This window comes from Brassica oleracea, chromosome C9 (assembly GCF_000695525.1).
Source record: "Brassica oleracea var. oleracea cultivar TO1000 chromosome C9, BOL, whole genome shotgun sequence".
In the NCBI taxonomy this organism is placed as follows: Eukaryota; Viridiplantae; Streptophyta; class Magnoliopsida; order Brassicales; family Brassicaceae; genus Brassica; species Brassica oleracea.
In genome coordinates, this window is record NC_027756.1 from 50,495,525 (window position 1) to 50,508,808 (window position 13,284).

At 39.7% G+C, this 13,284-nt stretch overlaps 5 protein-coding genes across 5 annotated transcripts; 3 read left to right on the forward strand and 2 right to left on the reverse strand.

Moving 5' to 3' along the window:
* The first annotated feature begins 527 nt into the window (after positions 1 to 527).
* LOC106318771 (probable disease resistance protein RPP1) lies at positions 528 to 4,421 on the forward strand. The gene is given in 6 exon segments (XM_013756900.1): positions 528 to 1,212; positions 1,285 to 1,755; positions 1,757 to 2,068; positions 2,070 to 2,373; positions 2,451 to 2,741; positions 2,830 to 4,421. Coding segments are annotated over 6 exon segments (3,303 nt in total). The 5' UTR covers positions 528 to 625; the 3' UTR covers positions 4,168 to 4,421.
* Positions 4,422 to 4,455: 34 nt separating this feature from the next.
* On the reverse strand, positions 4,456 to 8,228 carry LOC106318772 (WD repeat-containing protein 43). Its single transcript, XM_013756901.1, has 14 exons — positions 8,064 to 8,228; positions 7,777 to 7,878; positions 7,522 to 7,665; positions 7,323 to 7,438; positions 7,089 to 7,243; positions 6,860 to 6,948; positions 6,249 to 6,789; positions 5,937 to 6,071; positions 5,621 to 5,757; positions 5,409 to 5,488; positions 5,141 to 5,255; positions 4,981 to 5,055; positions 4,742 to 4,895; positions 4,456 to 4,645 (listed from the first exon to the last, which is right to left on the reverse strand). Exons 2-14 carry the CDS (start codon positions 7,864 to 7,866, stop codon positions 4,620 to 4,622), a joined length of 1,857 nt encoding a protein of 618 aa, XP_013612355.1. The 5' UTR covers positions 7,867 to 7,878; positions 8,064 to 8,228; the 3' UTR covers positions 4,456 to 4,619.
* A 182-nt stretch (positions 8,229 to 8,410) lies between these two features.
* Positions 8,411 to 9,279, forward strand: LOC106315279 (NAC domain-containing protein 78-like). Its single transcript, XM_013753022.1, has 3 exons — positions 8,411 to 8,703; positions 8,773 to 9,038; positions 9,127 to 9,279. Exons 1-3 carry the CDS (start codon positions 8,523 to 8,525, stop codon positions 9,277 to 9,279), a joined length of 600 nt encoding a protein of 199 aa, XP_013608476.1. The 5' UTR covers positions 8,411 to 8,522.
* Positions 9,280 to 9,287: 8 nt separating this feature from the next.
* Positions 9,288 to 10,173, forward strand: LOC106315280. The gene is made up of 2 exons (XM_013753023.1): positions 9,288 to 9,300; positions 9,404 to 10,173. Exons 1-2 carry the CDS (start codon positions 9,288 to 9,290, stop codon positions 9,889 to 9,891), a joined length of 501 nt encoding a protein of 166 aa, XP_013608477.1. The 3' UTR covers positions 9,892 to 10,173.
* Positions 10,174 to 10,418: 245 nt separating this feature from the next.
* Positions 10,419 to 11,831, reverse strand: LOC106319134 (probable sugar phosphate/phosphate translocator At5g25400). The gene has a single exon (XM_013757376.1). The coding sequence runs from the start codon at positions 11,713 to 11,715 to the stop codon at positions 10,663 to 10,665; it is 1,053 nt and encodes a 350-aa protein (XP_013612830.1). The 5' UTR covers positions 11,716 to 11,831; the 3' UTR covers positions 10,419 to 10,662.
* Between the last annotated feature and the right edge of the window lie 1,453 nt (positions 11,832 to 13,284).

Here is a 13,284-nt window from a genome sequence, read left to right on the forward strand (position 1 = left end):
TTTATTTTTTTGGATAACTTCTGCCCATATGCCTAATTATGGACATCTCCACGGACTGGTAAGGGAAGATGATGTTGATCAATGGGTTTAGATACGCAGATAGGACAAACAGGGCTGATGTTTAGATACGCAGATAGGTGTGAACATCCTTGTGTAAGTGTTTTGACACTTTTGCGTTCCTTTTTCAAATCCAGGGAACTCAGTTTTTGATCACTACTTCCTTGTAATAATATTGCATGTGTTCGTATAATACATTGTTTCTTTCTACTGTTTTCTTGCAACCGAAAATTTTTAAGTGTTTTAGTCAAAAAAAAATTAAAAAAATTAAAGTGTTACTCTGGTCAAATCTGACTTTGTTGTGTATTTTCTTTGACTTCTTTATTGTTGCTCTGGTAGGGTCTCCTCTATTACTACTGACTTTCTTGTAACTTTCGGTGAGAAAATATTTAAATGGAGAAAAGTAGCAGCCAGCCAATCCACATTTTTCTTTCTTTTGGAAGTATGTTTCAACTTTCCTAGTCAACGCTGTGCGTTCAATGTATACAAAGCCATTTTATAGTTTCTTCTTCCACATAGCTCCCCTTAAAGCTCTGTAAAACTGACCCTCTTCCCATCATACTAATTAATGGATTCTTCTTTTTTCCTTACCACTGTTGCTGCTGCAGTAGGGGTCTTTACACTTTTGAGAAAACTCAGAATCCACAAGGACAACGTTGAAAAAGATTGTTCTTCTTCTTCATCAGTTCTTCCACCTTCTTCTCCTTCTCGTATCTGGACACATCATGTCTTTCCTAGCTTCCGCGGGGAAGATGTCCGCAGAGACTTCCTCAGTCATATTCAGATGGAGTTTCAAAGAAAAGGAATCACTCCTTTCGTTGATAATGAAATCAAAAGAGGAGAATCTATCGGTCCCGAGCTCATTAAAGCCATTAGAGGATCCAAGATCGCTATTATCTTGATCTCTAGAAACTATGCATCCTCTAAATGGTGTCTTGATGAACTGGTGGAGATTATGAAGTGTAGGGAAGAGTTGGGTCAAACTGCAATGGCTATTTTCTATAAAGTGGATCCATCTGATGTTAAAAAGCTGACCGGAGATTTTGGGAAAGTTTTTAGAAGAACTTGTGCTGGTAAAACAAAAGAGGACATTGGGAGATGGAGAGAAGCTTTGGCAAAAGTGGCTACAATAGCTGGTTATCATTCAAGCAACTGGTTAGTTCTTTGATTTCCATTTTATGAATGTGAGTGGTTTTTCCATATTAATTGATCTTCCTTCATTGGTAGGGATAATGAAGCGGCCATGATCGAGAAAATCGCCACTGATATTTCCAACATGCTGAATAATTTCACACCATCAAGTGATTTCGAGGAATTAGTTGGAATGAGAGCTCATTTGGAAAAGATGGAACCATTGCTGTGCCTAGACTCAGATGAAGTGAGGATGATTGGGATTTGGGGTCCTCCTGGGATTGGGAAGACCACAATCGCCAGAGTCGCATACAACCAACTCTCCAACAGTTTTCAACTGAGTGTCTTTATGGACAACATCAAAGCAAACTGTTCAAGACCATGTTCCGATGACTACAGCGCAAAGTTGCAGTTACAACAACAGTTCATGTCTCAAATAACCAACCATAAGGATATGGTGGTTTCTCATTTGGGAGTTGCCTCAAATAGGTTGAAAGACAAGAAAGTTCTTGTTGTTCTTGATGGTGTGGACCAATCAGTACAACTAGATGCAATGGCGAAAGAGACATGGTGGTTTGAGTCGGATTATCGTTACAACACAAGATCATAAACTTTTTAGAGCACATGGGATCAACCATATTTACAAGGTGGGGTTTCCGCCAACTGAGGAGGCTCTCCAAATCTTTTGCATGTATTCTTTTGGTCAAAAGTTCCCTAAAGATGGTTTTGAGGCGCTTGCTCTAAAAGTCACAGAACTTGCTGGTAGTCTCCCTTTGGGGCTAAGGGTTATGGGCTCCTACTTTCGGGGAATGTCCAAGCAAGAGTGGACAAGGTCTCTACCAAGACTGGAGGCTAGCCTTGGCGCTGATATTCAAAGCGTGCTATGATGCTCTAGATGATGAAGATAAAGATTTGTTTCTTCATATAGCCTGCTTCTTCAGCTTAGAGAAGATTCACAAAGTAGAAGAACATCTTACAAAGAAGTTCTTGGAAGTGAGGCAAAGACTTAACGTCTTAGCTGAGAAATCTCTCGTATCTATCGACTCCGGATATATAACAATGCATAGTTTGCTAGAAAAACTAGGCAGAGAAATTGTTTGTAGACAATCTATCCATGAGCCTGGACACCGCCAGTTTCTGTACAATAAAAGAGAGATTTGTGAAGTACTGATTGGTGATGAAACAGTAAGTTTTGATGGACTTTCACTGACTTCTCCTACCAATTAACTACCTAACTAACTAACTTTGTTCCTTCATTTCAGGGTAGTAAAAGTGTCATAGGCATACAGTTTGACCGCAACGGAATCGAGGAGAAATTAGATATTAGTGAGAAAGCCTTCGAAGGGATGTCTAATCTCGAATTCTTAAAAGTCTATGGTTATCATGATACAATGCAATTAAATCGAAGTCTGAACTATCTGTCTCATAAACTTCGATTACTACATTGGAGTCATTTTCCAATGACATGTTTTCCTTGTACTGTGAACTTGAAGTTCCTCGTGGAACTAATCATGGATCACAGCAAGCTTGAGAATTTGTGGGAAGGAAAAAAAGTAAGTCATGTCTATTTATTCCTCTTATCATTTGTCCTTTGCTCATCTGTGTATAAAATAACCATGTTCTTGTTATTTGACTGTACAGCTGCTTCCAAGTCTGAAGTGGATGGATTTGAGTTATTCTGTAAACTTGAAGGAGCTCCCCGATCTCTCAACTGCCACTAACCTTGAGAAATTGTATCTGAATGATTGCTCCAGCTTGGTGAAGCTTCCTTGCACTAATGGGTATACCAATAATCTTGAGAAGTTGGATCTTCGTAATTGCTCGAGTCTTATCGAGCTCCCTTGGTCTTTTGGTAATTCCACTAAGCTCGAGAAACTATATCTTGGTGGATGCTCAAGTCTTTTGGAGCTACCTTCCTTTACTGGGAATGCTATTAAACTCCAAAGTCTGGATCTCGGTGTCTCAAATCTGTTGGAGCTTCCTTCTTCTATTGGAAATGCCACTAATCTAGTGGACCTGGACCTTAGTAATTGCTCAAATCTTGTGGAACTTCCTCTATTTATTGGAAACCTAAAGAAGTTGCAGGGGCTGAGATTAGAAGGATGCTCTAAGTTGGAGGTTATTCCCACTAACATCAACTTGGAATCTTTGGATATACTTAATCTCAGAAACTGCTCCATGCTGAAAAGTTTTCCTCAGATATCCACAAACATTAGACATCTCGACCTCACAGGAACTGCAATTGAAGACGTGTCTCCCTCCATCAGGTCATGGCCTCGTCTGGATAGGTTGCTGATGACATACTTTGAAAACCTCAAGGAGCTCCCTCATGCTCTTGAAAGAATCACAAGCCTGCACTTGAACACAGAAATACAAGAGTTTCCTCCTTGTGTCAAGAAAATATCTTCTCTTCATGAGATCTTTCTCAGAGGATGTAGAAAGTTGGTATCAATACCAACGATTTGGGATTCTATCTCCTACATGGATGCAACAGACTGTGAATCCCTGGAGATACTTGAATGCTCATTTCGCAATCCATCGGTTTGGCTCAACTTTGCCAACTGCTTCAAACTGAATCAAGAAGCGAGAGACTTGGTCATCCAGACTAGTATAGATGCAGTCTTACCAGGTGGAAAAGTGCCTGCATACTTCACTCATCGAGCTACTGGTGCGGGTCCACTGACAATCAAGTTGAATGAAAGGCCTCTTCCTATATCCATGAGCTTTAAAGCTTGTATATTGCTGGTTAGTAACGGTGACCATGCCGCTTGCTATACAGATGAATGGACGGATGTGACTGTTATGTATAACAATGAAAGTTATATGTTATATCCACCTTTGGCAGAGCATCTGTACACATTCCAAGTGGAAGCGGAGGTTACTTCCAGCCAGCTTCTGTTTGAGTTCAAGCTGAAAAGCAACAACGTTTGGAAGATAGGAGAATGTGGGATAGTTCAACACTTGGAGGTCCCTTCGTAACAGAATGAAGACTTCTCTCAATTGGATACAGTATAAAGTTAATGATCTATATACAGTACTCTGTTTTTAATGAACAGTTAATGAAGACTTCTCTCAGTTAAAGCCAAGACGAAGATAAACCTGTTGTCTATTGTAACCAATTGTTTCTCATATCATATGCCATTGAAAATTTAGAATTTGTTATGCCATGACTTTGTGAAATTAGAATTTGTTATGCCATGACTTTGCGTATCATCCCTTGTCAACAGTGTAGGTTTTTTTTCTGTCTTTGAACGTAATATTTCCATGTTTAGTATAAAAGACTTGTATTGTTGGAATCAAAATAGTAAATATCAATTGTGCAATGACAAAGAAGTAAAAGTTATACGTTTAGCTCAAAAATACAAATACGACTAAGACAAGATTTTGAGGAATACAGACAGAATCGTAAGGAGAAGAGTCACAGCTTAGCTTTATATCTCCTCCATCAAGGTATTATCTGCAAGTAAAAACGAAGGTACTATTTAGATTAAAGCATATTTCACTCCACAAACCAATATCCCAAAAAAAAAAACGAAACAAAAAGTATAGTTACCTTCATCCTTCCCATCGTCGCTGCTTAATTCGGAATCATTATCCTTCTCACCATAGAAATGCTCTTCCACATCTTCTTCTTCCTCATCTTCACTTTCATCAATGTCTTGCTCATGGAGTGTTGTTTGAGTTTCATTCCCTGCAGCTTTATTGATCTGTCATAAAAAGAAAGGTTTTCTTGAGACTAAATATGTTTATAACTGGATCGATCATTAGTTAACAAGATGATTGATATGTAACCTGAGCTGTAACAAGATGCAAGCGCCCAGATAACTGAAGCAACGGCTGAAGACCCGTTCCTCTGCACTTGGTTATCTGGAAGAACAGTATAACATACATTAAAACCAAACATGTTTTGACAGAACAAACAAAAATCCATGGCTGTACTCTTATCTCTTACCTTATGCAATGTATTAAGCAGCTGTTGGTTTTTTGGTTCTTGGGACATGATGTAATGACGATGATTCACCATTATGCTGTATATCCATGGAAGAAGATATCTGCCACCACATCCCCTGTTAACAAAGATATTGCAACTGTGTTATGAACAGACCAAGAATGATTTCAATCATTAAATGAAAGAAAATCAGGATTTTGACATTTTATTTTCAATAAGTAAGAGCTTCTATTGTATGCATAAATGAGACGAAGTAAAGCAGAGAACTAACCTTGTCTGCCACATAGCAACCAGAGCTTCCAGTGTCTTGAATGCAGTGGAGGGTGCCATTGACAAAACAGCAGACTTTAACTGCTAATACAAAACTCTATATGAGTATTACGATTTGTAGATTGAAGGAAAAATTATCCGGAAATCTATAAAGAGATGAGTCAGAAGGATTTACAAGTGCCAAAGAACCAAGGAATCAGAAAGTAAACATACCTTCTTCGGTGGTAGATGAGCCTCAAGATCAATTCCATCAATTACTGAAGCATAGGAAAGGCTGCTTGGTTCATCTGTACCTTTAAGTATTCCTAATGATCTCAACTTATCCTCCATGCTAAATGTCTCTACATAATCTGTAAATTCCAATTTAAAAAATAATAATAATGAAAAAAGGCCAGAGCCCTTCATGCACAAAACAACCACATATATCAATTAAAAAGAGCCAAACAATCAAACGATTTCCATCAGTGCATGATGTTTATGTAACTAAGAGGTCTGATAGTCGATTTCAAAACTGTGATGTAAGACTCACCTGCTTGACTTTGGTCAACCATGTCCGTATCCTTGTCAGATGACTGTGGTTGTACACTCTTTTTCTCGTGCAGATCAGCAACTCTTGCAATTGGCAGCAAAGCATCCTCCGCGTGTGCGCGGTCCAATGTTGTAACTGTACAAATATAAATCATAATCAGCCATTGTCATTGACAGTTAGGGAAGTGAAATGGAAACTGCAATCCCCAAGATCAACTCCACATAACAAGGAAAAATACTACCGAGTCTACTTAAACATGATGCATTAATCAGACACTTGACAAAAAATAAAGTGTAGAGCCAATGAAAATACCTCTGTTCACGGAGGCTTGCCCCTTCTTGGACTTGGAAGCTGACTGAGCGATGGGGAGAAGGATGCCACTCTTAGAGGCATTCAGGACCAAGTCGTTGCCAAACTGCAACACCATCTTCTGGAACGATGGCTTCACCAGCAATCCAGACGCAATAAACGCATTCGCAGAACCAGGCTTCAAAACGCCTTGCAATTTGGCAGCAAAGATTGTAGGCAATGAGCCCTTGTGTTGTTTAAGCGATGAATAATCTTCAGTTGCTAATGCCACTTTCGTAGGTTTGGCATTGCTTAGCTCCTCGACATTTGATCCATACCAAAAATAACAGACGCCAACTTCTGAAATTGCTAAAACATATAATCCCTTTTCATCAGTTTCACCCCAACTATCCACGAAGACGGGAGGGTGCTCTAGGGCAAGGACACAGCTAGCTGACTGCTTCTTAGCACCATCTGTTTTCCACACTGCAATATATTTTTCACCAACTGCAGATGAGAGGATGAACTTGCCATCCTCGGTAAATGCCACACAACGCACACCCCCCTAAATAACATAAATATCAATATCGTTGTAAGAAAACATGGTAGATACAAATGATAGTACATGTACTTACAGGATGACCAGTAAACTTCTGTATTTTCTTGAGATCAGAGCACTTAAAAGTCTTCAACTGAGCAGATGCAGTGGCTAATATTTTTCCATCTGGGAGGAAACAAAAACAAAGCAAATACATCAGCAGTAGGCAAGTACATGTTGTAGTCTACTCTATGCATTTTAACAGAAACTTTAAAGTGTCTTTTTAACACCAGTCAAAATATATTTGAAGAAACCAAGAGACACACCTGGTGAAACAGATAAAGAAGAAACTGCTTTTGTTGAAGCTTTGAACTTCCTGATCAGATTTCCACTATGGGGATCAATTTCACAAACCATCCCATCAGCCCCACCGCTGTATATGCAGGAGGCCTTTGTAGACGAAGAGACAGCATTCACGCCACTGCAAACGACACGAAACACATTAATAAGCGTCGAAAGTTGCTACTGATGCCAGATTCAAGGAAGGGAGAGTTACTCACCCGGGATGACAGTCGCTTATTCTCCATTTAAGCTGACCAGAAGCCACATCAAGTGCTAACACATCTCCTCCACCAGTCCCTAATACCAATATGGAAGTTCCAAGTTTTCTCTTCTTCTGCAAAATAAACAAGAGTCAAGCTTATTTGTCAACAGAAACAACCAATAATAAAAAAAAAACAAAATCCAAAGTCTATTAACCTTTCTCTCCAGAGACAGCCACTTCATGCAGGTATAATCAACCGAGAGGTGACCTTTCCCACCGCTGGTATATATGTTAGTCTCTTCTACAGATGCAATATCAGCAAACTCTGTTTGGACCTGACCCTTGACTGTGTCCCAAATCTAAACAAAGTAGGAAAAAAAAAATCAATCAACTAAAATAGCAGAAAGATGTTCCCTTTGAATAGATAACTATGAGGCAAATAACCACAAGTAAAGAAAGCTGAAGTGTACCTTGATACGGCCATCACCGGTGCTAAGAGCTAGATAGTCTAGAGCAGGACTGAAAGAAGTCAATACATCCCTAATGTTCACCAAATTCATCTTTCCCTGAAACTGTTTCAAGCAAAACAATCAAATACAAGCATACACAAACATCTCCAACACTAATAATCATTCAAAAGTATGGAACTTTTGGTTACTTTCTAATAAATCCACAACGAAAAGAGAAAACTTTCCACCGAAAACAATATAATTGAAGAGCTTAGAGAGATTAACAAAAAGAAAAACAAACAGCTAACCAGTTCACACAGACAGACGGTGAAAGAAGCTGATGTCAAACAAATATAGCTTTCTTCAGTTTCGCCAGGAGTGAGACTCTGAAGGCGGAAGAGAAGAGAAGAGAAGAGAGAGGGAGAGGCAATGAGAAGGCGGAGGAGATTAGGGTTTTTCAGAGGTTTTTTCCTTTTTTTTTTTTTTTGAAGGAAAGAAAAAGACGGAGGTGAGGTCACTAATGGGCCTTTATAATCCATTTTTGTAATAGTTATTGGGCTTTGTCATTATTTTTTGTTACAAAATGGCCGAACAACCTGGGCCTCAAGGCTTACGATTAAAATTGATTTTCGGGGGTATTTAAGCCTTTTCTTGCGCTACAAGGTACCATTCTCATTTTTCTCCTGCTCTCCTAATTTTCTTGCACTACAAGGGACGGTGACAGAAGAAGAGTACCACCATTCTTCGTTAGTGTGTGTGGTGACTTCATGGCTGATAATGATGATGCTTGGGCGGTGATGAAACCGATCGCTCCTGGCTTCCGATTTCATCCAACCGATGAAGAACTCATTACCTATTACTTGAAGAGGAAGGTTCAGGGCAAACCGATGCGTTTCGATGCGATAAGAGAAGTCAATGTTTACAAGCACGAGCCCTCTGACTTAGCAGGTTCTTTTTCTTTTTCTCTTCATCTCTCGATAGGTGTATTCTTCCTCTTATTCCTTTTTGCGTGTTAAGAGCTTTCGAGGTTGAAGACAAAGGACCAAGAATGGTACTTCTTCTGTCCCCTGGAGAAGAGGCAAAACAGCTCTACGGTTATAAACCGAGCAACGAAGAAAGGCTACTGGAAGAAAACGGGAGAAGACAAGCAAATCAAGAGAGGAGGAGACGATAAGGTGATCGGTGTGGTGAAGACCCTTGTGTTTCACAGAGGACGTTCTCCAAAGGGTAACCGAACCAACTGGGTCATCTATGAGTATCGCCTCGTTCTAAAGAAACTTGAGGTCCTCTATAAGTATATTCTCTCTCCTAGATTCTGTTTTTTCTTGATGTGGAGGATTTGATTCAACAGTCTTGCATTTGCGGATGCAGATAGATTCTTACGTGTTGTGCAGAGTGATCCGCAAGGAACACGCCGGGCCATCTACTGCATGCATATATGCACCCTTCTCCGAACAAGACTGGGATGATGATGGTGGAATCAACGAGAAGATTCAGCAGGTTTGTCCTTGCACACAGCTTTAAAAAGCTAAATGCAAACTCTATGTTCCTGTTTAGTTGAGTCCATTAATAGAGAGATTATCATATGCTTTTTTTGAGATTACTGTGATTTGTATCAACCTTTGTTTAGTTCATTTGAGTTCTTAAGTAACTGTTAATGTTGTGTGGGAAAACCACTTGCAGGGAAAGAACCACATTGAACTCAAGGAGCACCTTAGAGAGTTTGATATAGATGAAGATCCCAAAACAGTTGATCAGGACGATAATAATAGTGAGCCATTGACGAGAGGATGTCTTCCACTTTCTACTCTCGTCCAATACAAACGCAAGCGCCAACTAGACTCTTTTGGAAGCTACAACAACTCAAGCCAGACCACTCGGGACGCTGTTTCTTCTGTTGCCGCCACGCTGGAGGAGAATGAAGCAGAACCATTTGCGACAATGGTGCCTACAAGCTCCTCCACCGAGCTGATCGACCATCTGGAGAAGGAGAAACAGCAGATGGCTGTGGCGAGAGAGACTTATAACCTTGACCTGATGAATGCAGAAGTGATGGTGAGTATTCTTCAGGGGCAGGTTGATGCATTGCGTGCGGAAAACGAGGAGCTGAAGAAGACCAACAGCAACAAGGGATAATGCTCTTGTACTTGTGAGCTGCGTGGACCTATTGGGAGCCTATATGAATCTATAATTGTAAAAAAAAAAAAATTAGATAGAAACAAGTATTAGTGTTGAGGCTAGTATTAGTATCGATCTTGCACGTTTGTATAGACATTGATGATTGGCTCCACAACCTTTATTTTAAGTATTAACAAATAGTCACCTAACTAATACTTTAATAGCATCATATGAATCAAATATTCATCAAACTTCGGATTTTAACATGCTAAGTTGCTAACTGACATAAGTGGATGTAGACATGATCGGTCAATCAGCACACAAAGCTGGTCTAAAAGCCTGTTCTTGTCTATCTTGTTCCTACTGCATCTCACAACCCTTATGCAAGAGACATCAACATTTACGTTCACTAAGTTAATTCTAGATTTTGCTTTGATCCCCACTCTACATTGTTCCTAAATCCTACTGCTTTAAGCAATCAAAACAAAATAAAACCATCACTTATTGTCGATTATAGATTCACAAAAATCAACCATCCACATGTATACTGAAACTGAAAATCCATGAACAGAGGTTTTGTAACACCATTGTAATCATAAATAGCTTGAAAAGAAAAACAATACCAAAAGAGAAATGGCTAGAACAAAAAAAAAACAAGAAGAGATGCTGACATGACTACCACCTATGAGCAAATCATTATGATCAAAAGGAACCAAAGATTCCTTCCAATAAGAAGCTTTATTATTACTTTGTCTCTTGCTTACGAGTCAAAGTCTCTATCTTTTCATCTTAGTCCTCAGACTCAATCTTCTTACCTTCACCATCACCACCACCCTTCTCTTCCAACAACCTCCCACTCTCCTCATCCCCTTGCTGAACCTTCTTCTGAGCCTCATTCGCCTTCAACGCCTGCAGCTTCGCGTGATTATAATACGCAACTCCCAAGAACGCGATCCCATACCCAAAAAGATTAATAGGAGTCACGGTATCCTTAATCACAGACCACGAGAAAGCAATCAACAGCCAATCTTTAACCACACCAGCGACATTCATCGTCAAAGCAGAGGTCTTCCCAACCAAAAGAAACACAGCAAGATTCAACGCAAACGCACAAAGCGAGTTCGTCCCGAAGATAGCGTAGTCAAAGTGGAAGCTCGACGTGTCTCTAAGCACGGGGAACTCCACGTAGATCCAAGGGATAAACAAGAACGCTAAACAGCAAGGCGCCACGTAGTAGAGAGACGTTATAGGGTTAAGCGTGATGCCTTTGGAGGTTAGCAAGATCTGAATCAACACAAGACGCGTCGCCTCGAAGGCAACAGCACCTAGCTGGAGAATCACACCGAACACATCGAACCTAGCTTCACCGTAAGCAGCGATGGCGACACCGAAGGAGATGGAGAGCATGTTGGTCATCGTGTCCGACTTGAAGCCTTCTTTCTTCAAGAGGACGCCGATGGAGTAGACGGCGACGGGCATGAGGGCTTTGAGCATCTGTATGAAGGAGACGGAGAGGTAGATGTAGGCGGAGTTGGAGAGCCAGAGGGAGAGAGAGTAGAGGGCCCCGATGGGGACGACGGATCTGAGGTAAGTCTCGCGGGACATGGAGACGGGCTCGACGAATTTGAAGACCTTGATGAGGAGGACGGCGAGGGTGGAGCAGAAGGACATGTGGATCATGGTGAGGGAGATCGGGAAAGGCCAGTTGTACATCTTCTTGTCGAGGATGTACTTGTTGTAGACGATCACCGTGAAGCTGAGGAAGATCCAGATCGCCACGTAGCTGTAGGAGAGGACGATCTTTTTTATCACGCTGTCGCTTAGCGTGCCTCCTTTCCCCATTGTGACGACGGTGGTGGTGGGAGGCTGCGGAGGCGAGAGGGAGGAGAGAGAGAGAGAGAGATTTGTTTGTTTTAGTTGAGATCCGTAATTTAAAAAAGTCTTCGGGATTTTCGGACACAAGTGATTGAGTTGTGGGTCTTACGTGTTACTTTATAAAGGTGTTTATTAATTTTTAATTAAGTGATAATGATGTGAAGATAGTAGCGAGGAATTAGTAGCTTAATCATTACTATTGAGATAAACGTTTTCGAAAACAATAAAATATTCTATAGTTTTGTAATTTATGGAAGTAGTTATATGCATGTATTTCGTCTCTCTTATCTACTTGCTATGTTTTCTTTAAACTAAAAATCTATAAAAAATTAATGTTGATAAATTTGCTTTTATTTATTTAATGGTGATCTTGAAAAAAAATTAGAATAAAATTTGTTTAATTAGTTACTAAGTATGTTGATAATTCTGTAATAGGTTTTGAATCAAATGAGCCGAGATTTTTTTTTATATATAATGTCATGAACAGTTGTCATTATCCCCAAGATTTTTTTTATATATAACATGTCATGAACAATTGTCATTATCCCCAATATTTTCCCTGCAAGTATTGCGCTTTAGTCCATAAATGGGCCCACGGATCGCAATCAAAGCCCAATAGTGTGTGCGTCCGCAAGACGCTAAGAGAAAATTGGTGTTAGGGGAACGCGCGTCTTGCGTTCAGGTGTGATCCATGCGTCTCACCAAATTCACGCGTCCTTATCCAATGCGCGTTTCGTGTGAATGTGTGTGATTTACAATGCTTTTGTCGCTTGGACGTGTTTTTCTCGCTAGGGTAAATATAATCAACCAACGATTCTTTTTATTTCATTTTTCTTGTCGTTTATTAACATCCCACATACATAAAAATGGAAAAGAAAACTAAGACACTCTACCTTGTAATTAGTAAACAAGAAGATATAGTTTGTTTGTCGTCTTCTATAGGTTGGTACTAACCTTTCGAAGACTGTTATTCATCTTCTATTAATAATTGATGTTCGAGACATTTTTAAAGATAAGGTATGTAACCAGTTGGGCATAATCGTATAAAAAACTTGTTATCATTTAGACGTCATTGAATTCAGCTCCGCACAATATTGTTTACTGGGAGGCTTTTCTTTTAGTGTTTATCTTCATAATAGTGTATTAATTGAAGAAACTACCTATGGAGTTGAATAACGCCACTTACTCGAGTGATGTTAAATTATTACCAACCACACAGCGCACATAAACCAATAGCATTCGAAGGTTATGCTTCATCGGTGCGGTCATACAACATCAATGTCTTGTTCTCCTCAAGATCCGTTGAAGAGTTTTTTTTTTATGGTATAAGACCCACCCACAACCTTTGACCATCCGAAACAAAAGTCCCCGTTTTCCACCTTCCTAACTTTTCATAGGGTTTACAGCCCAGCTATAATGTACATTAATTATAGGGTAATTGCATTGTATATCGTACAAAAAAATTATAATTCACTCTATAACTAATTACCCTAACTTATCGATATACCATGTGACTTTTATATAATATTATCATTT